General features: G+C 37.5%; 1 protein-coding gene and 1 long non-coding RNA gene across 2 annotated transcripts in view; both read left to right on the top strand.

Moving 5' to 3' along the window:
- The window catches only part of LOC136258710 (uncharacterized), a 126497-nt gene that overhangs the window by 13439 nt on the left and 85295 nt on the right, over positions 1–27763 (top strand). The gene's annotated exons all lie outside the window — the stretch shown is intronic.
- On the top strand, positions 4328–13505 carry LOC136258372 (uncharacterized). The gene is made up of 7 exons (XM_066051683.1): positions 4328–4431; positions 4512–4709; positions 4784–4819; positions 5043–5095; positions 5437–5661; positions 5710–8265; positions 13021–13505. The coding sequence occupies exons 1-7, from the start codon at positions 4328–4330 to the stop codon at positions 13428–13430; spliced, it is 3582 nt and encodes a 1193-aa protein (XP_065907755.1). The 3' UTR covers positions 13431–13505.

Below are 27763 nucleotides of genomic sequence, written 5' to 3'. Positions count from 1 at the left end.
ACTGACTTCACACACTGGTGGCCACTGTCCAGGGTTCAAGCTAAGTAGGTAACCTTTTTTGTCTAGGTTTTACTTTCGGTTCAATAGCCCAACCAGCTTTCAATTCAGTAAAGGATTTAAGGAAGGATTGGCTTTTTCTGGCCAAAAATAGCTATTACCCTAAAATAGTACCTTCATAGTGCCTTGGCAGTATTGGTTAGGTATAACCAAGGCCAAAAGTACCTTTAGTACAACCTGAAATGTTTTCAGCAGATTGTCACAATTTAAAAAAACTATTTAGTAGAATGTTTTACTAACTGACTGTGTGACTGACTGATGCCATTCAGACAAACGTACCTCGATAATTGCTAAAGCAATGGGCTTGATTTTCACTGTTTGAAATCGCTTCAGCCCGACAGGTGCCTTTTGGCATACCGCAGCACACACAATGCATGCTTCACGGACTTACCTGTGCCCTCCTTTGTGTTGGTCCCATTTATCTTTGCTGACAGACAATTCGTGGTAGCTAGTGTCACTTGATGGCTTACGCTTGTAATGGGATTTGTTCAATGTGACTGGATTGATTGCAGAGATCGTTCTCATAGTGTTCTTCATTTGTAACACTTGGTAACAGGCTGAAAACAAGGTGTAATGACCACTTTGCTATTTCAGTAATTGACAGTTAGGGAGCGTATTCAGGCAAAAATAATAAGCCTGGCACCATTCTTTCTTCTAATGCAGTATGCACAAGTTCACCAGTCATAGTAATGTTGCAAAAATTGGAGGTTTAAATTTGATAAGGTATCACAGAAATAAAAAGTAGTGAAACAAGGGAGGTCGCCTACACCTGAAGATATACTATTGGATATTTAGTCCCTAATTCAGTCATGGGTATAGACTGAAGTAGGGATTAATATCCACCAGTACGTCTTTAGGTGTACATGACATTCCTTATTTCACTACTTTTTATTTCTAATGACCCATAATCAACCTCTAATTTTTCCTTAATGTACTTGTATTAATGCATAATCCATATTAGTATATTCCAATGAAAATAAAGTGCAACATTAGGGTGTTTGACACATTTTAAAGAGGTTGCTTGTGATATAAAATGGATTTAGCCTAAAGGATACGTTCAGTTAGTTTTTTCTGCCAAAGTTTATTCCAAGTAATTTCCACTGCAAAATTTGTCTGTACTCACTATAATCCATTTTCATTGGCCCATAACTGTTTCTTGTATCTCAGCGCTTCAGGGTTGTGTTGTCTTTTTTAAAAGCTTTTATTGTATAGTATTGTATTTATGTCTCTGTTGTTGGGGGTTAGTTTTTCAATTTTCAGATACCACACCTCCCTTTAAATGCACAGCCTTTTAAAGTTACAAATATCTGAGAGCACATAGACACCATTACTGTAGAGTCAGGTTGTTAAGCAAATATGTCTAATTATTTATTAAGCACATACATATTTCTTGTGAATAACAATGGCTGATAAGTGTATAGAGTGAATGCAAGGCTCAACACACAACAAAGCTACACACAAGAAGAAAAGGAGGCTTGAGTATATTATGCTTTTTGAATTACCTATCATTCTTTCTGGCAATTCTTTTTTTATTTACTTATTATTCCCAAATATTTCCTGGAGTAATTCCTGGAATTGTAAAAGTCAAATGGATAAAACTATACACCAAGATCGAGATACTCTAATAGAGCTGTCACAACTAATTTGCCTGACTGCTTTTACAAGTCTAACTGCAGGTTAAACAGTGTTAACTAGAAGGTTATTTTTACATTCATATAGCTAGCACTGCTGATCTGGAAATATGAAGAACAGTACAGTCATGTGCACCAACATAGTGTGGGTGGGAATTTGAATACGATTGAGGTGCCCACCAACTGGTTACTTAGTGATGTTCAACAGACAAGCCGTAGTGAGCTGGGAAGCTGCTTTTCAGTCAAGAATTACGAATATTTAGGTTCTTCGCCAGCAGAATGACTCCTGGATTTGGGTGGAGGCATTTACACTAGAAAAAGCACCGGGACAGCGCAAACGCGGACCAGACTTACGTTGTTACTCATGTAACTAACTCACAAGCCTGCAGATGCCTAGGCAGGTACTGTAGCTAATATGGTGTCTATTTGTTAGAGTCTGGTGTGGGTGCACACTTGCATACTGGTGGGTCCAATGCAGAAATTTGGGTGGCACCTCGGGGGGGAGGGGGGGGTGGCTATAGCTAATTGACTGTGGCAACCTTTTGGAATAACTCAGAAACATGGAATCTATACTTTTCTGATATTACAGTGGGAAACCAACAGATATTTTGCCATTTAATGTGGGAAAAGATTCAAACAAGAGCACTCTGTAGTGGAAAGTAATGATCAATTAGCTATAACTAGAATGGGATGTTCATAGCTACAGCTTAATACTTGTATAAATGCTTTTCCAGCAATCTAGACTTGGGTTGCTATGCATGACCAATCAGAGATGGGTCAATTTATCATACTACCAACTGCAGCTTAATCATATTACTGTTTCTGAAACTCCATTTGATTGAAGAGGAAGAAGGAATGAGAAAAGAACTTTGTGTACCACTGATTCTATTTACGTGATAAAACTTTGAAAGTTTTAGTATGGATTATAGAATTTGCACGTGTGATCACAACATTGTCATGCACTTAAAGACCCTATGTTCATTGTTACATATTAGATAAAGAAAGCAATTACAGCTTATCACTATCATAATAGCTCCACTAAATGATACTGTAACATGTCTGGATCAAATTATGCTACAAGTGATTTTAACTCTTCCAAGCCAGTGTTCGCTGAAGAGAAATGAAAATTTTCTCAATAAATATTTTCTCAATAAATACCTTCACATTTGTTGTCCTAGCTCCTGGAACATAATGGTACTGGAGCAGAATGCTGACAGCTCAAGTCTCTTGTACACTATTAATGCTATAATACCTGTAATAATAATAAGATGATTTGGATATTGGACATACGTAATAGTACAATGCTATTATTTGGATTTTAATTGAGCTATACATATTATACTGAAGCTGATAACTCTATAACTAATTAACACTTAACCACTCAAATAGTGGTAATGCAATACATCTTTCTGTACCAGGCAAGCTCTTGGAGTTGATGTTACATATAATGTGTAAGGCAAGCATTCCACCAAGTGAAGAAACCTGTACTTTAAAAATTACTATGACTAGTGCATCTTGCAGGGGGTTCACCAGTCTGGAAATCTGCTTATTTGCGACTACATGGTGCCATTGATCTATCATTACATACCGTGAACAATTGAAACTTTTAGACTGAATTATCTCAATGAGAACAATTTTTCATGCTTATGTTGCCAGTTGATAGCATTAGTTCCATGCCCTTGATCACGATTACATGGTGGATTCCAGCACACATCCAAGACATGGAGATTTGTCAACATCAATCCGAGTGCTGGAAGATTGGATTCTTGGCATCATTTCCTGCATCCATTATCTCCTTAGCATGTCATACATATATGGTGCACTCTTGGTGTACAAAAAACCAGAGATCAAGCAATTTTAGTTTGTGCCAGTGCATTGGTCCATCCATATGTCGTGTTTGATTTAATAAGGCAATAGGTTACTTAACACTCAAGAAGTAAAGTTTTAGCAGCCATGTGTAGTTCACTGGCTGCTTTCATGATTCAAGTTGAGGTTTATAGCAATAACGTAGCCACACTTTATGAGATGCCAAGTCAGGCTACATTTGTAAATACTATAGCTATATATGTGTAGGGGATAGCATACCTTAGTGTATATTAGCAAAGCACATTGGCTTTCAAAGTTACCAACCTAGGTGGGAAGCTGGACACATGCTCTCCACTCCCAAAGGTTTTTTTGAAAATTAGATTCCCTGAAATAGTGTGACTGATTTCAGCAGTATTAAATAGTTGCTTGACTGCTCTGTTAGGATATCTCCATTTATGTAGGAAGCCATACATGCATGAAGTGTCTTCTATCAAAATGTGGAATTATATGACATATGGGGAAAATTTGGTGCTTTTTCCAGTGTGTCCGCCTTCTTCAAAATTTGCCATTAATTATAAAGAAAAACTTGGACTATTTCAGAGAGGGTTTTGAGGGGAGAGCCAAGCTGGTATGAGGTGGCTCCTATCAAAATTTGGAAGTAAAGGTCATAGGTAATTATGTTGAAAAAAATTGGCACTTTTGTCCAGAACACCCACATTTGGCTAAAATTTGGCATTAAGCTGCCTGACTAATAGCCATATAATACATGTATACTCCTTTATGGTCCAATACCACAAGTGTACAATAAGATTAGCCAAAGTGTCACTCTGCTTATGGCTGCAGATGTGTTCTTCTGGTTCATTCTGGACCTCGATGTCAAAATTGCATTTGGGCTGGAGCACAACAGCTGGCAGCACATCACAGCTCTTCTCTATCAGTATAGTCATTAGATGTGATAATCAGATGTTTAACCACTTGACACTACCTGTCATGTGACATTGTCATTGCCTATGTAAGTCTACAGGTCAGTTCTGAGGACATTGCTGACTCAGGGAATGTTTCTCCTGTCTATCATTTAACCTCATCGGCAGACAATGTGGACATCGGCCTCGCTACTACCAGATTTTTGAGAGGGCCAATAGAGACCAACTCAGCAGTGCACCTTGAACTCAGGGATAGTTGTCTGGCCTTCCAAATTAGCTTACAAGTGCCAATGTGAGCAAGGTCCTTCACTGGTCAGCAAGATCCTCTGGCACTAGTTGCACATGGTTGACAATTGGTAATTATAGGTGGTGCTGGATAATGCAGTGGGCCACCCCTGAGAGGTACTTTGTTAGTTAGTCACCACTAGACACCACTCCCAGTTCCCTTAAGGACTCTGCCCAGTCTCAATGTAGAAAGGGACTTCAATGTTTGTCTGTATGCTGAGTAAGCTTCAGCAGTTCTACTTAAATGTATTATGTGTATTGCAAAATTATACCATAGGAAGCATGTGGCAGCTATATCAAAACAGTTTGTATATCACTAAACCATGTGTTCCTCTGGTAGACTTCAGCATGCCAGGTCATCTTCTGACTCCCTCAGTAATCCTACATACATAGGTATTGATTGGGATACTACGGTATCAACAGGTGGCGGCCAAGAAATGACTGCAATGATGTTAGTGCTAATCAATTTAGTAGTGATGACATTAACATCATTGCAGCCATTTCTTTGTTACCACCTTTGATTTCACATCTTTTCACCCTGGATTTTTTGGGAAACTGCACCCATTTCCGCAGTTTGGCTGTTTTGAAATAGATTATAATTGACATTAACATCACTGCAGCTGTTTAGCTGCTTAATCTCAGTAGTCGAACACCTTTTACCAGCTCAATTTTTTGATAGTAATGCATACATGTTTGTCTCTCAAGTTGTATAAGTTACACTATTTTTTTCACAGGCTGGATTGTTACTGTGTCTACTGGGAGATATGACATGTTTTTAGTAGGGTATTTATGCTCTGGTAAATCCAATATTATTGAACGATTCCGGTACTCGGAGTCTTTTAAACTTAGTAACCACTCCAGTAGTATTATTGACTTCATTCCGTTCAAAATGAACATAAACAACATTACTACAGACCTGGCAGTTTGGGATTATACTGGAGTCTACAGATATTGGCAGAGTATAACTATGTTAGATTATATTCACAATGCAATTGGTTGTATGTTAGTATTTGATGTTACCAATCAACATTCTTTTGATGATATTCCAATGTGGCTGAATGAAATAATCTGGAAAACATTTCCTACTATAAAAGTTCTACTTATAGGGGCTAAATGTGATTTGGAAGATTACCGCGTCATCTCTTATGACCAAGCTGTAGAAATTGCAAGCAAGTTTGGTACCACATATATTGAGACAAGTGCCAAAACAGGCTACAACATTAATAGAGCTTTTAAAATTTTATTAGAGCAGGGTTTTAAAGATGCCTGTGTTCAAATACAACACATTTCTGGGGAGACGTGTATCCAAATGGATGCTCCAAATCAACAAATGGAACAAAGTGCAAGTTTTCAAATTCCAGAACATACATATAAACGTATTCTCCAGAGCAAGGAAAGTCACATTAAATTGCTACAGCAATGTTTAGACAAAGCCAAGAGGCAGCATAGAACTGTTCCAGTCAGATTTCTCAAAATATTATTGACAGGATCTGGGGCTGCAGGTAAAACTAGTTTTAGTAATTTGTTGCTGAAGAAAAAGTATGTTACAGAACACCACAGCACTAATGTTGTACATGCTAATCATGCAGTTTCAGTTTCTAAAGCTGTTATTAGGTCATCTTCGATGAAAGAAGAAGTAGTGACTTGGATTGAACTTGGGTTTGATCTTCAGATTAATCATCTTCAGTCTGTTTTATTATCTTCTTCTGAATCTAATGATGTAACCAAACCTGACATCCAGTCACCTCAATCAGATGCTGAAAATGTCCATCCAAGTTACACCTCTAGCTCTGATAGGCAAAGTAATACAAAGATTGACACAATAAAGCAATGGTTTACTAGACTGTTTGTGGGAGATTCAGTCAAAAGAGAGCACTTATTAACGTTTGATAACATTCTTGAGAGCAGCCGTGATGAAAAAACTGACAATGGTTGTGATACACTAGTCTACCAGCCTGATGAGGTGCTAAACGTTATTACTTTGCTGGATACTGGTGGCCAGCCTGAGTATATCCATTTACTGCCCACCATTAATATATATCATACAGTAAACTTTATTGTTCATGACTTATCAAAGAAGCTTGATGATCAGGTATTGGTGAAGTACAGTCAACATGGGAAACAAATGATCACACCATATCACTTGAACTATTCTAATATTGACATGATCAAACTGCTGATGTCAGCTATCAATGATGCTGTTGAAAGATCCTCCTCTCATATACCACAATTGGTCTCGATTCCTGGCACTGATAAAAATTCATATCTGTGTATGGTGGGTACTCATGCAGACCGAGTAACATCAGATATTATTGATGACACTGCTAGCCAGCTTACTAATATGGTAGACAACATGAAGTGTCAAGCATTGGTATGGCAGAATATAAATGGAGATGCTTTGTTTCATGTGGACAATACTACTGCTGGTAGTACAAATGAAGATCCGGTGGCAAATATTATCAGAAGCAAAATAGAACAGTTGACTTCAACAAAAGATGTCTATGAAGTTCCAGTGACCTGGATGTTGCTAGAGCTTGAAATTCAGAAATTTTGTACCAAAGAAAAACGGTCAAACATGTCATTTAAGGAATGTGTTACTTTAGCTAGATCTAGTGGTTTAGTTCCTGATGTGGAGGAAGTCAAAAATATTTTGAGGTATTATCATCTGTTAGGAGTCCTGTTGTATTATGAAGAAGTTCCTGGTTTGTGTGATTATGTCATCACAGATCACCAGTGGTTTTTTGATAGGCTGAGCAGTGTTGTGTGCCTCACATTCCAAGATGGATCCAGTAATCGTTGTGCTGTCCAGAAGTTGAAATATCAAGGATTGCTTACCAAAGAACTGTTTCAGCATGTAAATTGGACAGATAATATCAGAAAAGAATTCTTTTTGTTGCTGTTAGTTCATATGAAGATCATTGCTCCTGTTATTGCAGAACAAAATGAAAATGATTTTTGCATAGTGAATGAAGAAGAATACTTTATACCATTCATCCTGCCAACATACCCATCTAAGCAAAAGAATAATTATCTCTTTAATTATGGTCATATGCAAGGTGAACCACTATTAATAAGGTTTCAATCAGGCCTTCTACCCAGAGGAGTCTTGTGTTGTTTGGTTGTTGAACTGCTCCAAAATCCACCAAATGGCTGGCATCCTCACTTCTCAAAAGGAAACACTCATCACACTTTCAGGAACCTCATAACATTCAGTTTACCCAATGCTTATTCTCTGTCCTTGTTTGATGGTATATCTCATTTGGAAGTACAGATCAGACACCCTCAAGAAAATTATCACCCTATCCATTTTGAAGTGTACAAGAATTTGGTCTGTGCATTAACTGAAGTTTGTCAACACTTGAACTTTGATCACAACAGATTACAGTATGGTTTCCTGTGTCAGTCATGTAGTGATAGTCCTGATGACCACATTGCTATTGTTCCTGTTGTGACTCCTTCATTATGTTATGCTGAGTGTAGCATTAATAGTACACGACATGTACAATTGTCCTCATCACATCTGATGTGGTTTTTACCTTCTGGTCAAATTCTGACAATCAGTGGTAAGTCACTCGTAAAGGTATAGCTATATAGTATGCATTGTATTTAGTATGTTATATGTGTGCTGATCAGTGTTGGGGCAATTACTTTTTAAAAGTAGCTCATTACATATTACATATTACTTGCAACTGAACTATTTAGTTACAGCTACATATTACCCATATAATAAAGTAACTATAATAATATTACATATTATAATTTATTACTTCGTGTCCACAGCCTTAAACTATCACGTGTAAAACTACCACCTTATCACGTGACATGATTGCATTGCTGGACAATGTGCAAATCTTGGTTATAAGTAGGAAGCTGGTGATAAGCTTCATTCAGTAGGCTTCGCTACTTTGTTGTGGCTAGGCGTTACTCAGTGGAATACTAACAAGATGAGTAACTTCGTTACTTGTAGTAATAATTTTACGTAATATTATACTCGTTACAGTAACTTCATTTCTTAGGTAATGCGTTCCATTTGTAAGTAAAGTAACTTCAGTTATATTACCTGTTTTTATAGCGTATTTTGTTGTTACCACAAAAGTAATAAATATTAAGTAACCAACACTGGTGTTGATGCTGTGTATCTTCTAACCTGTATTCTGCATGTAGTGAGAAATCCATCAAGCTGCACTAAACTGACAAAACTACGTAGGTGAACTGGGCAGATGGGTTGACGACGCAATGTGGCACTTGAATGATGACAATAAATTTTGTATTCAGTATTTTCTATACTTAACAGCAAGAGTACATAATATTTATGTTGATGAGGGCAAAGCCTTTGTTCTCACAAAAGGCTGAGCTGTTACTTTACCCAGGGTGTTTGGTGAATGCATTCAAATTAGATACTCTCTCCCATAAAATATTATGTACTCTTGTTAACAGTATATTGTATTAACTACAACAAAGAGTATAATGAAGGGGGAGGGCTCCTCCTTTACAGTGGAACCCCTCTTAATGGATACCCCTGAATGGCGGAGAGCCCCTTTATAATGGACAATGAATAAAGTCCCAAATGCAATTTCCGATACCTGTGCGTATTAATACCCCCTCAATAGAGGACACCTCTCTATTCTGTAAACCGGACACTGGACATGGCAAGCACTACAGTACACCACCTTGCTAATGGCAGACACAAGTAACAAAGGTTCATTGCCAGTCACAACAATCAATTGAACTGCATCATTTAATGCAGAAAGCACTGCCTCTGTACTGTCTATTCTACAAAGTGCGAGACAATTAGACAAAGTGCTGAAATTATGAGAAGCCATATGAATGCTTATACAAATACTGCTATTAATTATAGTGTTCTTACCCAAGTCTTCTGAAACTGATGCACTTTAAGAATAAACTGTACTACAGGATAAACTACATATCTATATAGCCGACCATCTTCAGTTGATAACTAATCAAGTACGGAGTAATCCGGACAAACCTTTATGGAAGCATGTATAAAAATTTTGTGGTGCCTAATCGTCTGGATAGAGTAGTAGAGGCCATGCACCATAGGTAACCCATGCTCAATAACATCACTTCTGTTGCTATTAAACTGATCACATCTGATTCACATGGTACCATAACCCATCTTGCTCCATCTTTCTAAAATGTACTGTGCTTCTGATAGACTCCAAACTGTTTCATTCTATGGAAACATTGATACACTTACTGACTATTGTGATGTGGGAAACGTTATTGCCATAAAACTGTAGAAAGGTCTGATTGGCAAAAACTGGTTAATTGTCATTTTTGCCATGTGTCAATACACATTACATAATGGCGGCAGAAAGTATAATTTGGCGGGAAAATGTTTTGAACAATTTGCCAATGTTTCATACTGCCAAAGTTTCCTACAGCACATTGGCTATAACAGTACATAATTATAGCTTACTTATTTCAGCTGGTTCAATACTTGTTATTTTATTGTAGCCGTATGGAGGGAAATTTTGGAGGAGGAAAAAGTTGGCAAATCATTCAAATATCATTGTTGGCGAAATAAACTTTGGCAAATTGTTAGCAAAGCGCACGCTCTATGTATTATGTAATTAGATTATGGATCACTGTGTCTGAAGCGAGAACTGGAAGTGCCTTGCCCTTTGGCACCTGAAGTCAGCTATCAACTAAAAGGTAATACTATATAGATTGGTAGGATTTACTACTTGTCACGCCCATTTCTGAGGTGAAATTTGCATGTACAGTAGCCAGCTACCTAGTGAGGTAGTCTAGGCAGGCTTGGCTCTAGCGTGACGCCTGGCCCAGTAGCCCTTGGTCGAGTAGAAAATTGATTAGTTCGAGGCTTGGTTTGCTATTTTCTTCACCAGCTAAATATTTGGATGGAGACAATTCGGCTAATTCATGGTCATTCGTCAAATTTGCCAAATTTTAACAGCACCAAAGTTTCTTCCATATGGTACACTTGTTCTACGTAGCTCATTATTCAGCATGTTTGTTCACTAGTTCCATGTTTGATGTATGGTATGAACCAGTAGTCAACCATTAAATAAGTTTAGTTGATGATCTGGCCAATCTGGCATATGTATATATATGAAGGAATACAATCATCTAAAATCACTATTGATTTTTACAGAGTTAACTTACACATTTAAATGGTAGCATAGTAGCTTTGTATACCTAACCAGAAGTTTATTTTATTATATGTTTTCTACATGTTGGTGTAGTACATACTTGGTATGCCGTGTACTTTACTTCATGGTGCTGTACACCTACAAACTTTTTGTCACTGGTTAATTGCCTACCAAGAATTGGCAATAACCAGTTAATTGGCTAAACATGATGGCATTAGTCGCCATTTATCAAGCTTATTTCAATAATCGCTTATAATTCCTCACCACAACACCACACTGACTTCCAGTTTGGACTATTCAACAGAGCAAACTTTGGTCTCTCTGGATACCAAGTTGTAAGTAAATCACACCAACACATTGTGAGTTATGTTAGAGCCTATCATTTATCGCTCCTCAAACACCGGTACATATTATCGAACAGCCATACTTCACTCAAAAACTAATTTTCAAACAGTTTGCACATTCCAATGAATAACATACTAGGGAATTACCCTGTCACTTTGAGGTTTCTATGGGATATCCAACTACTGGATAACAATCTGTGACAGAAATTTTACGGAGGTTGAATACGCCGTTCACAAGTTATTCAAGTTACACTTTGTTATAGGCGCTACCATAACTTGAGGCCTGCTGGTTTGATTTACTTAACACTTGGCATTCAGGGAGAACAAAGTCTCCTATATTGAATGGTCCAAACTGAAAGCATGTGCGTTGTTGTGGTGAGAAGCTATAGATGTTTGTTAAAATAATTGTAATTTTGCTTGCTTCGTGATACCACATATCCAGTATTGGTGGTCCATACAGCTCAAAATGTCTTTAGTTAGCATTTATTGGTTTTGGTATGTTGAGTAGCTCACCTAATGTGGTAAATTCGATAATACGTACCGCTCAATAATAGGCGACTTATGCTATTGGCAGACATAATGGTACTCAACAAGCTTGCTCGAAGGTTTAGAGTGGTATACCAAAATGACCATCAACATCCTGTCTTACAACTAGTGTAAAAATATTTTTAAAAATTAAAAAAAGATTGCTAAAAAGGTAAAGAAACAAGGTCAAACAAGCCAGCATGTTAAACACACACAGATCTTTATTTGGACTCAATGGATATGGCAGAAACTAAGGAAACGAAAACTAGTTTCTCCATAAATCAGGGGCAGATAAGTACTGAGAATGCTTCTATATAAATGCTTATTTGAGTCCAAATAGAGATCTCTGTGTGTTTAACATGTTGGCTTGTTTGACTCTTGTTTCTTTACTTTTTTCAGCAATCTCTGTTCCCATGTTTTAATGTTTTAAAATATTTATACATTAGTTTGTTTACTTATTATAAATCCATTTATGGATAGCTAGCATGATAATAAAAGTTGCTGATATTACACAGTACTAAACATGTGTATCAAGTTAGTCATCATGTACAGTAGCTATTAAATAGTCAGCTAATATTATCAGAGTTAGCAAACACCAGTGTAATGTATTGAATGTACTTTGTACTATACAACTAAGTCAGAAGATCAATGGCAAAGTGAACCTACAAGAAGCAAATTTGCTTCAGAATGTTATCATTGTAATACACATTTATAAATAGGTCATGGACGTGAAGAAAGACATAGGAAGGAAAGTTATGTATAGTTTTAATCGCCAAAAAGTATTGACATTTTGCTCTAGCCCTGTGGAAAAATAAGGAACAAAATGACATATTTCAGAAATTTAAAAAAAAGTACTTTTATTCATTCCGTTTGACTTCATATTTTCCAGCGGACCTAAACCTTTTCCAAATTAACTTCTTAGGCTTCTTTTGTGGTTGGGGGAGCTTCCTAAAGTGGTGTTTAGATGTGTTCTATTAGGATTTTGGCCAAAAACATAGGCGATCTCTATTATGAACTACAGTAGATAACAGTTATTACAATCACATATTTCCACATACTTTGAGGTTGTAGTATGATGTTAACACTTGTCAGCAGGGGTAATTTATGGTTTACCAAGTGGGTGGACAAAACTGGTTTAAAGGGTTTAAAGATTTCTTAGCTGGTTTTAAGGCATCTTAACCAGTAATTGGCTGACCTAGACTGCATACCAGTTCACAGTACTAGTACTTTATAGGTAATTGCATATAGTTACATGTGGGGATCTTTAAAATTGATTTATTCACAGTTCACACATTAACAACTGTTCATGATGTAGATTCTTTGAAGGATCAATACTCCCCAAACAGTACCCAAACTGATGATTGTGAACATCCACCAGAATTAGCACCCCTGTCTCTGTCAGACAATGACCAACCTGCTATGAAGAGACCAGTCATGAAAGTACTACATGACATAGTAATACCAAGGGTAGCAGCTCACTGGAGTGTGCTGGCTGATTATTTAGAATATGAACTTGAGTACAAACAGTTAATACAAAAGAAGTGCAACAGTGACCCTTTGGAGTGTTGTGTTATGTTACTAGAAGATTGGTTGACCAGCAAACGAGGAGTCTCCCCCAAGTCTTGGAGAGTTTTGATCAAGGTTCTGAGAGAGATAAAGGTCCTGACTTCAGCAGCAGAAAAGATTGAAGAAGACCTAATGAATGCTGGAGTAAAAATATTCTAAAACTATACACAAGCAAGACCTGTATTTAACGTTGTAACTGTGATAGTAATTTCTGTGCAGTTTTCCTGCTTTACTTTTTGACACACATACACCAAGTGTTAATATGCTAGCTATATTGTAATGTATATGATTTTTACATGACTGTTTAATTTTAATAATTCATTATTCTTTCATTGCTTAATAAGCCACTATGCTAATAGCTGTACTATACGTCAACTACATTTTTTAAGCTATATACAAAAGGAAATGCTCTACACTACACTGCAAATCTGTACACATGTACATATAATTAAACATAGCAACATTATGCATGAAGTGCTGAGCCTACCATCAATGAACAGTGTAGCATGAATTATTGTGTATTGCATAATTATTGCGATAATATTCCACCAGGCAGGAATTAAAGCTGTATAATGATTCAGACATGCCAACTCTCACGGATTAGGCGTGAGTCTCACTGTTTGGCTAGTAATCTCACGCTCTCACGCCTAACCCTCTGTTTCTCACTCTTTCAGTTTAGTTCTCATGCATTTCTCACGCCTGATCTACTTCATAATTAGCCTGTGCTTAAAATTGGACAGCCCTGTGCTTATTTATGTACTTTGAGCATGCAGCAACCTTTTTTTTTTTTTTTGCTCTTTACTATCAAAAATCCTGGAGCTGCACTTGAGTCTAGTCCACACTGCTGATAGTTATTGTTATCGTTATTAACACTTTACAGTGACCAGCACTGAAGGTCTGACAGCAACATGTGCTGCAGCCTTAGGATTACCTACATGTGTTTGAGGTCTCACTCCTAAAATTGTTGAGAGGTTGGTATCTCTGTATAATGTGGTTGGGGAATCTCCCCACCCCTACCACATTAGGCCAGGCAAACTTGATTACTTGTTTCTCATCCACAAAAATTTGGATTTTCATGTTAGAGGAGGTCATTTTTGATTATTCATTATTAAAGAAAATACTCCAAATCAAGCTGTCTGTTACTGCAAAGTTAGCTAAAGCCTTTTAAGAATTATAGTACTTACGTTTTACCACAGTTTCTGAGGTGCAAGTGACATTTGCTGTGCTGTAAAATAATAGTCAGCCTTCTTAGCACCAAAATATGTGTGTACGTGATTAATAACAGCAATAATGAAATTAGAGGCTGTGAGTAAAAAAGGATGTGGGCGGGGATGAGAAACAATTAATCAAGTTTGTCTATAGCCTTATTAATTTTTGATGATGTTATGATTGATTTTTGTGGCCTATATAATTATAGTGAGGTCTGATAGATATGACTATTTGTATCCAAGAATCCATCTTTGAGATTCACAAAGGAAATATGTAAACCAAGCCGTTATATAATTATACCAAGGGCTACATCCTATATGAGCACTCAGTATGATACTTTCTAATAGAGCAGTCAAGACAAATATATATAGTCTCCCAAGTGATAATTTTAAGGAAAACTGAGGAAAATTTGGAGTATTATTGAGTATAGTAGACTCAGGAATGTTATATAATTATTAAGCATGAAGTGATTTTGAAGGAACATAAGACACGTTTCCTATAACACCACTAACTAACAGGAGAAATAGGTAAAGCACTGCTGTGAGTGCTGCATGGGGCAGTGCAGGGGCACATGCTGCAGTCTTGAGACAAAATATAGCTCTCAGCTTTGTCTCATGCTAATTTTGTCTCTCATGCACTCTTTTTATAATTTTAATGTATAGCACAAGGCTAGGCTGCTAGGCAGTGCTTTAACTGTTACAGAGATTCGTCAACTTCACCAAATAATTAGCTAAGAAACTCATGCAGTAGTTTTACTTTAGTAAAATAGGCATTGTGCCTGTGTTATGGCTGCATTAATCTTTTTGTGGACTTGGATGAGTCTAGTCTGTCTTCTTAACGATTAGAAGTTTTCAAATGTGGTATATAGCTATACTATATCTAATTATATATGCATTATTCCCTAGGATTCATACATTTATGTGCACAAAATTAAACTTGGTATATATAATAAGAATGCTCATAATCGCTGCTGCTGACCACAAGCAACCATCATCGAAAGTCTACAAATTAAATCCAAAGATTCTATATACTCGTACTGGTTGGGTTGGCTAGTCAGCCAGCACAGCATGGGCTTTTAGCCTAGACTGGCTAGCAATTGGCCATGGTTAATCGTACTGGCTAGAATGGGTGATTTATCACTAAATAGGCCTGGCAGTTCTAGAACTGTGGGGTTTATCAAAGTGTTCTATAATTTCCCAATATAGAATTCGAAAGAACAGTTGGGTTCTGTATGGCTTTTATAGAATCGTTTTTGCTTTGTTTCTCCTACACAAAGTCTTGAATTCTATTACCTAGATAGCCAGTGCTATGTATATGCGTCAGTATTACCAAGAGTTTATAGTTAGGGAGATTGTCTAACTAGGACACTTTCAGGCAAAATCACGTGCTGTGTAACTTAGAGGGCATCCATACATACTTTGGTAGAACAAGCAACAAGGAAATTCAAAGCAGTAAAACTCAAAATAAGGAGCAGTAAATAATGGAACGGTGGAATAACGGAATAATCAAAAATTACATTCTAATATTATATTATTATTTATGCTCTCTATAGCATTAAATTTTATATGCTCCTCACCTCATTGCAACTCTGCCAAGAACACTAGCTACCATGATAACAGAGCACTAGGGGAGATCCTCAGGGCATTCATCAAATAGAATGGAAATCCTATCCACTCTAAAACAAATAAACTAAGCTAAACTACTTGCTATAATACACTTCAATACACAATCACTACAAAACTTCTTTCTGCCTCACTTGCTTATTCAGGACTGGAGTAAGCAATTTTAAAGTGGTTAGGCCAAGGGGTATGCAGTATGAAATGCTGAGCACTTGTTGTGCGAATGCTAGGGGGTCTGGGGGAATGCTTCCCAAGAATAGTTTTCAAAATTGCATGCTCTGAGATTAAACCTGAGGCTGTTTTCAGCTGTAAATTCCCTAGCAAAGACTAGTTAATAGTTTACTCTTTTTGTAGCTTTTCAGTAAAGCCACAGTCACTGATGTTTCACTGAGAGTTCAAAACAACGTGTTCCATGTACTAAAAGTTACTGAAATTTTACTATTAGTATGACTGGGTACAGTAAAGCAGCTTAACAAATTAGTAAACTAAGAACCTTTAAGCAGTGTGCTATTTTGAGTACAAAAGGATGAGAAACTAATAATTAACTTTAAATTAACTTTAACTTAATTAGCTATAATTCTGGTAAAATTTGTGTACAGAATTGTTATAATTTATGAAGAATACTGTAATTGAATTACACACCATGCAGCCAAAAAATGATTTGGTTTTATATATCAAAACCTTGAATTAATCACTAGAACAAGCACAACCAAAAGTCATACTCACAGTTTTGATGGAGGTAGCTATTAAGATCTCAGCACTTATTTTTTGAAATTGCTAATGACTACACATGTCACTTATTTGTATGCTAGCAACAGTATTAAATTACTCCACAAATGGGAGCCCTATAATACACATACATGCAGGTATTCTGCAGTTCATATTTAAAGTGTTAAGAAACATTATTAATCAATGAACTTGAAACACCATTGCGGGAAGCCATTGTTCTGCACTTAAAACATTTTGAAAACTAAATTGACTAGCTGGGTATACGATAGTGTTGTTCCAGTATCAGCTAGTTATTACAGGTTCTAGTTCCAGTTTTGGAACAACAATAATCTTTAAAATTACAGTTCCAGTTCTAGTTCTGGAACCATAACCTTTAGAATTGCAGTTCTAGATCCAGTTCTGGAACCATGGCATTTAGAATTGTTCTTCGATTTCTATAACAACACTTATTTTAACTTAAGTATTAGCTACGAAAAGCCCATAATGAATTATGTGCATAGACATTCATTAGCCAGTCTTGCCAGATTTATTAGTTTCATGTATGTAGCTTATTAGTATTAGACAAACAACTATATAATATCACTATTTAAAGTCCTTTGAGGTAATTAATGAGTCTGAATGGTGGCATGGCACAAAAAGACCTGTATAGCTAATTATCAAACACTGAACCAGACATAACAATGTGACTGACTCAGAGCCAGTATTGCATTTGGTATTCTAGCTAATCAGTTGTTTCAAGCAGTGTTTTAGCACATGCATGCATGGTTCTAATACATACAGCTTTTCATGAAGTTATATACCAGTCTATGTTGTGTGTTAATTTTGTCAGCAGAAAAAAAAATCTGGTCTTGTAAAGAGCATAATGGTTACATGACCAATTCCAGTTCCAGTACTTGATGAAATTTCTTTATAGTTCTAGTTCCAGTTTTGAGGAAAGCAAATTATAGTTCTAGTTCCAGTCTTAAGAAAAGCAAAATTATTGTTCTAGTTTCTAGAACTGAAACTGGAATAAAAAGGGCTGGAACTGTAATTATTTTAATTCCAGTACTGAGTACTGGAACAACACTAGTATAAGAAAAAGATTGATGTGAATCATTATGATAGATAGCAAAAATAAATAACAGGAGAAATTTTATGCCATGTGATCACGGTATATGTACATGCACATAATGAACAAGCTAAGATAACTAGAATGATATTTAATTGTATGTTAGGCACCACAAAGAAAAACAACATGTGTGAGCTGAAATTAAACCTCTTCTTTACCCTATACAACATAAAATTTTTATACAAACATCCTACAGTGACATGGGAAGATACAGGGTTTGGTAAGGGAGATGATGCACTAGAGTGATATATAGGTATAAGGAGCAGAGGACCTGGAGGGGTGCGGCTGTTTCATATGTTTCAGGACTAAAAATTTTGATTTTTGATTTAGAGTGGTTATACGCACAAACATCTAATCATACTGCTTCCTAAGTGGACCACATTGACCAAGAGTTGTATATATTATAGGAATAAGTGATTAGTCATGAGTAGTTCAGCTAACTATAGCTATAACTATTGTAGGCCTGAAGAATGGCATACACAAGACCATGTGCATCTCATTTGCCAACTATACATGCATAGATAATACTGCAGGTACTAGTTTTTTCACACCCAGCAACTATAGAGGATTTCCAATAGTGTATTAAATGGTGACTGTTCTATTAGAGTACTTGACTGACTACTCTGCTAGATCTTGTATAATGTTTTGAGAGGGAGGTTGTCAGTAGCTTGTTGTGGGTAGCCCTATTCAGAATGATGTTTCACTTAGTGGCAGGGCACAGGAGACACGTGCCCCTCCCCCTTATTACTACAGTCATAAAACAAATCAAAGTGAAGGCTTTCTATATACAAACTACAACACGTGGCTAATTACTAGCTATAACAGCAATTTACAATTGACATAAATGCACTATGACTTTCATCACAGTGAAAGGGCAGCATATGACTAGTAAAACCATGAAGTGAATTCAGTATAGGGACAACTTTTAGCAGATATATTATTATAGGCACTTATAAGCAGAACGAACCGATATCTTTATTCATTTCTACCAAGGACAATCCCTGACTGGAATAACTTGAATATTGAGAATTTAAGTAATTGTAATCTAGATTTTTTAAAAGATTACTTATCTAGTTATAGCTAGTTAATCACTTACATGACCTTTTTTTGTACATTAGCGTTATACCCTTGATGGGTTTTGCTAATCAATCAATAAATAAACAGGTTAGTTCCTCATATAAAAGTCACAAAATACGTAGGATAAGTATTTATAAATATTTTACATACAAAGAAATATGTTCTAATGTTTCTGCTGGTTCTAACGGTTCTAGTAGTTCTGCTGGTTCTTGTAGTTCTGCTGGTTCTTGTAGTTCTGCTGGTTCTGCTGGTTCCAGTGGTTCTAATGGTTCTGCTGGTTCCAGTGGTTCTGCTGGTTCCAGTGATTCTGCTGGTTCTAATGGTTCTGCTGGTTCTAATGGTTCTAGTAGTTCTGCTGGTTCTCGTAGTTCTAATGGTTCTGCTGGTTCTAGTGGTTCTGCTGGTTCCTATGGTTCTACTGGTTCTAATGGTTTTGTAGTTCCTGTGGATCTCATGGTTCTGCTGGTTCCTGTGGTTCTAATGGTTCTACTGGTTCTAATGGTTCTGCTGGTTCTAGTGGTTCTAATGGTTCTGCTGGTTCCAGTGGTTCTGCTGGTTCTAATGGTTCTAGTAGTTCTAGTTCTGCCGGTTCTAATGGTTCTGCTGGTTCCAGTGGTTCTAATGGTTCTGCTGGTTCTGCTGGTTCTAATGGTTCTAGTAGATCTGCTGGTCCTCGTAGTTCTAATGGTTCTGCTGGTTCTAGTGGTTCTGCTGGTTCCAGTGGTTCTAATGGTTCTGCTGGTTCTAATGGTTCTGCTGGTTCTAATGGTTCTGCTGGTTCTAATGGTTCTGCTGGTTCTAGTGGTTCTGCTGGTTCCAGTGGTTCTGCTGGTTCTAATGGTTCTGCTGGTTCTAATGGTTCTAGTAGTTCTGCTGGTTCTTGTAGTTCTAATGGTTCTGCTGGTTCTAGTGGTTCTGCTGGTTCCCATGGTTCTACTGGTTCTAATGGTTATGTAGTTCCTGTGGATCTCATGGTTCTGCTGGTTCTAATGGTTCTGCTGGTTCTAGTGGTTCTGCTGGTTCCAGTGGTTCTGCTGGTTCTAATGGTTCTGCTGGTTCTAATGGTTCTAGTAATGGTTCTGCCGGTTCTAACGGTTCTGCTGGTTCCAGTGGTTCTAATGGTTCTGCTGGTTCTAATGGCTCTGCTGGTTCTGCTGGTTCTAATGGTTCTAGTAGATCTGCTGGTTCTCGTAGTTCTAATGGTTCTGCTGGTTCTAGTGGTTCTACTGGTTCTAATGGTTATGTAGTTCCTGTGGATCTCATGGTTCTGCTGGTTCCCGTGGTTCTAATGGTTCTACTGGTTCTAATGGTTCTAGTGGTTCTAATGGTTCTGCTGGTTCTAGTGGTTCTGCCGGTTCTAATGGTTCTAGTAGTTGTAATGGTTCTGCTGGTTCCAGTGGTTCTAATGGTTCTGCTGGTTCTGCTGGTTCTGCTGGTTCTAATGGTTCTAGTAGATCTGCTGGTTCTCGTAGTTCTAATGGTTCTGCTGGTTTTAGTGGTTATACTGGTTATGTAGTTCCTGTGGATCTCATGGTTCTGCTGGTTCCCGTGGTTCTAATGGTTCTACTGGTTCTAATGGTTCTAGTGGTTCTGCTGGTTCCAGTGGTTCTAATGGTTCTGCTGGTTTTAATGGTTCTGCTGGTTCTAATGGTTCTGCTGGTTCTAGTGGTTCTGCTGGTTCTCGTGGTTCTAATGGTTCCGCTGGTTCTAATGGTTCTGCTGGTTCTAATGGTTCTAGTGGTTCTAATGGTTCTGCTGGTTCCAGTGGTTCCACTGGTTCTCGTGGTCTCATGGTTCTAGTGGTTCTAATGGTTCTGCTGGTTCTAATGGTTCTGCTGGTTCTAATGGTTCTAGTAGTTCTAATGGTTCTGCTGGTTCTAGTGGTTCTGCTGGTTCCTATGGTTCTACTGGTTCTAATGGTTTTGTAGTTCCTGTGGATCTCATGGTTCTGCTGGTTCCTGTGGTTCTAATGGTTCTACTGGTTCTAATGGTTCTGCTGGTTCTAGTGGTTCTAATGGTTCTGCTGGTTCCAGTGGTTCTGCTGGTTCTAATGGTTCTAGTAGTTCTAGTTCTGCCGGTTCTAATGGTTCTGCTGGTTCCAGTGGTTCTAATGGTTCTGCTGGTTCTGCTGGTTCTAATGGTTCTAGTAGATCTGCTGGTCCTCGTAGTTCTAATGGTTCTGCTGGTTCTAGTGGTTCTGCTGGTTCCAGTGGTTCTAATGGTTCTGCTGGTTCTAATGGTTCTGCTGGTTCTAATGGTTCTGCTGGTTCTAATGGTTCTGCTGGTTCTAGTGGTTCTGCTGGTTCCAGTGGTTCTGCTGGTTCTAATGGTTCTGCTGGTTCTAATGGTTCTAGTAGTTCTGCTGGTTCTTGTAGTTCTAATGGTTCTGCTGGTTCTAGTGGTTCTGCTGGTTCCCATGGTTCTACTGGTTCTAATGGTTATGTAGTTCCTGTGGATCTCATGGTTCTGCTGGTTCTAATGGTTCTGCTGGTTCTAGTGGTTCTGCTGGTTCCAGTGGTTCTGCTGGTTCTAATGGTTCTGCTGGTTCTAATGGTTCTAGTAATGGTTCTGCCGGTTCTAACGGTTCTGCTGGTTCCAGTGGTTCTAATGGTTCTGCTGGTTCTAATGGCTCTGCTGGTTCTGCTGGTTCTAATGGTTCTAGTAGATCTGCTGGTTCTCGTAGTTCTAATGGTTCTGCTGGTTCTAGTGGTTCTACTGGTTCTAATGGTTATGTAGTTCCTGTGGATCTCATGGTTCTGCTGGTTCCCGTGGTTCTAATGGTTCTACTGGTTCTAATGGTTCTAGTGGTTCTAATGGTTCTGCTGGTTCTAGTGGTTCTGCCGGTTCTAATGGTTCTAGTAGTTGTAATGGTTCTGCTGGTTCCAGTGGTTCTAATGGTTCTGCTGGTTCTGCTGGTTCTGCTGGTTCTAATGGTTCTAGTAGATCTGCTGGTTCTCGTAGTTCTAATGGTTCTGCTGGTTTTAGTGGTTATACTGGTTATGTAGTTCCTGTGGATCTCATGGTTCTGCTGGTTCCCGTGGTTCTAATGGTTCTACTGGTTCTAATGGTTCTAGTGGTTCTGCTGGTTCCAGTGGTTCTAATGGTTCTGCTGGTTTTAATGGTTCTGCTGGTTCTAATGGTTCTGCTGGTTCTAGTGGTTCTGCTGGTTCTCGTGGTTCTAATGGTTCCGCTGGTTCTAATGGTTCTGCTGGTTCTAATGGTTCTAGTGGTTCTAATGGTTCTGCTGGTTCCAGTGGTTCCACTGGTTCTCGTGGTCTCATGGTTCTAGTGGTTCTAATGGTTCTGCTGGTTCTAATGGTTCTGCTGGTTCTAATGGTTCTAGTAGTTCTAATGGTTCTGCTGGTTTATGTCATCTGTTAATTAGCACTGCCATAGAAAAACTTTATATCACATAGCTATCACCAAGCTTTATAAATATCACAATATGAACGTATATCACAAATGCTAGACAATTCAACTATTGGCAACATGTTTTACACTGCAAATAAAAGCTGCTCAAGCCTAACAGGTTATATCATTGTACTACTGTTGAATGGTTAAGATTAGTAGGCATGGTTGCTGAAACTTGTAGGCTGCCACAACATTTTGAGTTTGTAAAGCTCACTGTTCACTTATTACAAGACTTGTGGCCACAATTAAACCATTAACACATAACATGTCTGAGTGCAGCAGTCCTGTGCATATCCACTAGTCTATAGTCCAGTGATTGTATACACCACTGTACCCTTGATACGACGATATAACATCATTATGTACAAGTGCAGATTGTCTAAGATACTGCTTTACATGGTATAGTGTGACCCAATTTTTGAAAATTATTTTTCTGTACTCACACATCAATGATGTTCATTTTTCACCATGAATGGATAGCCATGCACACCAATACACTGCACATTTACATACCACTGACTTGTTCAGGATGTTTGTCACAAGTGGATTTCTAGGGACATGTGCCAACCACTGGGAATGCTATTAAAATAGCAATCAGGTCTTCAAGATTAGGGAATGTTGTTTTCTATTGCAATCACATTTTACAAAATTGTAAAAAATTGACAAAGGGAAGATTGTTGATTCAACTTCACCATTTTACTTTGACAGCGTTATATCAATCCAACGACTATGTTTTCAGAACTAAAAATATTGTTGGTTAAAACTACAACCAATGCGTAGTTTGCGACCACAGCAATAATGTAAATTGCATGAAAGTCACCACAAAATTACTATTGTCCCCTGCATGTTCATTTTTATTTATGACAGATTTCGTGTGGTTGACCCAATTGCAAAGTGATGAAAATAGCCTGAACTCCTTCATGGTCTTCCTCCATCTTTATTCCAGCTTCGTAACACATGCACTACAAGTGCTCTACAAATCTGCTCCATGGCTTTCTATCAGAATTCTTTTATTGGTGGTGACCAAAACATGTACATGATCTTCAATTAAGGTTCTATTCACAGTAATCCATCTTTGTCCAGCTGATAGATAATTAATTACTGAATTTTTTGTGCATGTTTGGTGCAGTCTTTCTGCACCCTCAAAAAATTGCTGTATTTTGTGTGAGTATAGCCAAGAAGAAATCTGTACCACGGATGTTTGGATCACAGCAGCAAATAGAGCTGTTGGATGTGTCATCAAAGTATTTCAAGCTTAGCGATGGACACTGAAAGCAACATGTAGTGAACTGCCACAGGCCTGGAAATCACCATGAATCAGTTAATTTGCAAGTAGTGATACAAGGAACTGTACAGATGCTATTTTAATTGCTAATAATAGGCAGAAACTTCTATGGGGTTGTACATATTACTATTATTCCAGGAATTACTTGATAACACCCTATCTATGATCACAGTCCTGTCTGTTTCTGATCAGTCAATATAAACTTGAACCCACAATCGAAAAGTTTGTTGTCCTAACAATGGTACCTGCCAGCTAGTGGTATTTTTTTCTGTGCTTTCAGATGCTTTTGTGCGGCCATAAAGGTGCATTGGATCGCATTATTCCATTGGATTGTGCAATGCATTATGCCATGGTGCATTGAAAAGTATAATTTACATACCAATTTTCAACTAATAATTCTGCAATTTTACTATATGTAGCACTTTACTGAATGTGGTTGCTTAATAGGTAACACTGTAAAGATACCAGAAGTAAGAGGATCCAGAGGCAAATACAAGAAGGCAGAAATCTACGTAGTAGCTCTGATCACCAGAATCTAGTAAAAGAATGTGTAGGGACTGATTTGTTTACAGAGTAAGATTTAGAGTACAGACACATGCAATCTGAACACAGTAGTATGATTATAATTGATCGGTTCAACATGGATCTAATTGCAATTGTATTATTTAAATGTCATGAAGCTATGCAAGTCCTAACTTTTTATCAGCTGTGGTGATACCATAGAATATCAATCCTTCATTGGTATACCAGCTGCACAGGTTGCCCCCTTACTAATACGTAGTACATAATCAACAGTAGAATGGACAAGAAGTAGTTTCCATACTGTTCCCTACCTTTCGTGGAGCCGTAGAATGATTTTCATGAGTTTATGTTGCACATATCTCAAGTTAAAGATAATACAGAATGAAGATGAACTTCTAGGATAAATCTCCACCAAGTGATTGACACATTTCTTTGTCCTGCTTAATATTTGTATGTGCTGTCAGTTTATACAAGTCCACTAAAGGTCACATGCAAGGTGTTTATAAAACTAGATAGCTACCTCAGCACTACAGCTTTTGAGCAAAGACTTGTACATATAGGTGTTAAAGGCCCAACTGAGCACTTGAAATGATACATTCTTATATGGTTTATGTGCACAGACAGTGTTTGTATTAGAAGAAGTGGTGAAATGGATCACAGTGTGTTTTTCTCTATGTTTCTGTTATTGTGGGGGGGGGGCTTTTTCAATTTGCAATTGTCTCTGGAAATTTTCCTGAAACAACCTGCCTGTATATCAATGGTTTGATTTCCAGCTGCATTGCTAAGCAAGGTAATGAAATATCTTTGTTACATAATTTATTGTTCATCAGTTAAACCTTATTACAGGTATAGGTTTTCATGAAATTGTTTATCCACCTTTACACACTGATGAAGTAGATTTACCTGCAGTAATTCTATGGAATCCTTTCCTTATACATTCAAAGATCTTGGGTTCAAATGTGTTTAAGTGTAATCAGTGTGGAAATGTAATGAGTACTACCTATTGGATGGATGGTTCCAGTGCAGCTAAACAGCCACGTGTAATTCACGGTATTAGTGACATAGTGTACCTTGTAAGTGCTGTGTATACCTGTAATCAAAGACATAAGGTTTTAGCCCATGATGAAAGTATTCTTGAGCTGTTACCCAGGATGATAATACCATTCATATTATCCCATCAAACTGGTTTTACAAAGGAGCTTTTTGATATGTGTACAATGCTTTGCAGAAGAGGGATTAATTTCTATAACATGGAGTCAATGATTCTAGAAAAACGCTGGGAACATTTTTGTAAAAAACAGGATTTGCTTTCTGTTGTAAGTGATGATGGTGACTTTTGGAAGTCTCCTATGTCGAATACACCAAGTAACAACATGTTGGCTAAATGTTTTCTTGTTGGTTTCTTGTGGCATGAAAACACATACTTACAAGAAATGGCAAACATACCTATAGGTAATAGTATTAGCTTTGATCATACTTTCAAAATTGCATCCAACATTGGTTACACCAGAGAAGACAAAAAATGGATTACTGAGTATGATTCAGCATTTTTAGTTTTAAATGATCAGGGGCAGGTTTTAACATGGCAGTTGACTAAAGGAACGTCTTTTGCTGAGGTGACTGTACTGTTACAAGTTTTGGCTGAAAGACCAAAAGATCAATTAAAAACCATCTATGTAGATGATTGTTGCAAACTTCGTAACAAAATAAAAAATGTATTTGGCCCTAATGTAACAGTTAAATTAGACTTGTTTCATGCAGTGCAAAGAATTACTAAAACTATTCCAAAAAAGCACGTACATTCAGTGCAATGTTTACAAGAGCTAAAGCTTGTATTTAGAAGTGATGGGGACTATGGAGACAAAAGATTATTACCAACCCCAAAGTCTGACAAACTTCTAGAAAATGTGGAAAAATTCATGACAAAATGGCAACAGAATGATTATGATAAGGCCACACTATTTAAACCTGAAACAATTACTGCACTCCAAAGACTAAAGAAACATATTCAGCTGGGATGTTTGTCTGATATTCCTCCAGGAGGAGGAACAAATCGAAATGAACGACTGCACCAACATCTTGGAAACTACTTTAATCGAAGTAAAATAGGAGTACTCCTTGCTTATGCTCTCCTGACCGTGATTTTACATTCCCACAATACTTCAACAAAGAGAAATGGAAAACTTGTTAGTCAACCTATTTCTGCTAGTCCGTTCTGAGCTTCAACAACCCAGGTGAAACCAATAGGAATTGTTCCCAAACAGCAATCAAGCAAACTCGATGTTGACCACTGGGAAACAGATACATCTGAAAGAATAGTAGATTATGGATTAGTCATTCTATATATCAAAGGTCATTACAGAAGCACTATATAGTAAATGGATTGACAAAACTTAATGCTACAATCTTGGCCAAAAATATTTCCAATTTTCAACCATTTAGCACTTCTGAGATTCACATTCCACTTGAGAGTAATAAATTGGAGTCTCTAACTAATTATGGTCTTACTATTTTACCAACCTACACAGATGGAAATTGCTTTTTTCGGTCTGTGGCTATGAATATCTGTGCATATCCAAGTGCTTGGAGTCATCTACATGTACTAGCTATAGGTGAAAGTAAACCAGAAATACCAGACATGGCTTCAAAACTACGTCATGTATTTGTAAATGAGGTTCTTGGGGATCATCGCTCTATGTATGAGCACTTTATTCAGCCAAATGATGACTACACTACAATGGCCAAAATGTTTTTACAAAATGGATTTTATAATTGTTCATTGGGAGACTTGATGCCTATAGCAATGGCTACTGCATTGCTAACAACCATTGTAATATTTACTACAAATCCAGATTCTTGTCCAATGTATGTTGTTCCAATGGTTGGCATCCCAAACGGAATAATTTTTACATTATATCATCCAGCTGGAGCAGGTCATTATGATGCAGCCATTCCTTGTTCATATACAGTGAAGGCATTGGATTCTGAGCCTAAAAATGTGCAAGTGAAGAGTAGCTGTAGTTGTGGAATAAACACAACTAAATCAACATCTTCATGTTCACCAAATCCATCTTATGCTACACGCTGCAAATGCTATCACAAACGTTTATCATGCAATTCCTCATGTAAATGTAAAGGGTGCACTAACCCTTATGGTACAAAGCCTCCAAAGCTACCAGGTACAAAAAGAAATCGACGCCCTCATTGTATGCAAGAGACTATTCCATCCAGTAAAAAGTTTGCAATTGATAGAGGTGAAGCAATCTCTACAGCAGTGTGGTCCAGCTTTGAATCAATTATCCTAGATGAACTTTGTAAATCTTCCGAGATTGATATATCTGACATTACCAAACTGTATAATGACATTGTTTACTATTCAACCTGCAGTTACTGCTCCATTCCTTTACAAGATGATGTGGTTTTTCGAAACAAGACAAGTACACAAATTCAGAGCAAAATTAGATATAATGCTGAACACGTGCCAATATAACTACTTAGGCAGCACTCACACATATTCATATTGCACATATAT

Source organism: Dysidea avara, chromosome 6, assembly GCF_963678975.1.
Source record: "Dysidea avara chromosome 6, odDysAvar1.4, whole genome shotgun sequence".
Lineage (NCBI taxonomy): Eukaryota > Metazoa > Porifera > Demospongiae > Dictyoceratida > Dysideidae > Dysidea > Dysidea avara.
The sequence above is the reverse complement of the archived record's forward strand: the minus strand, read 5'-3'. Positions and strand labels throughout refer to the sequence as shown.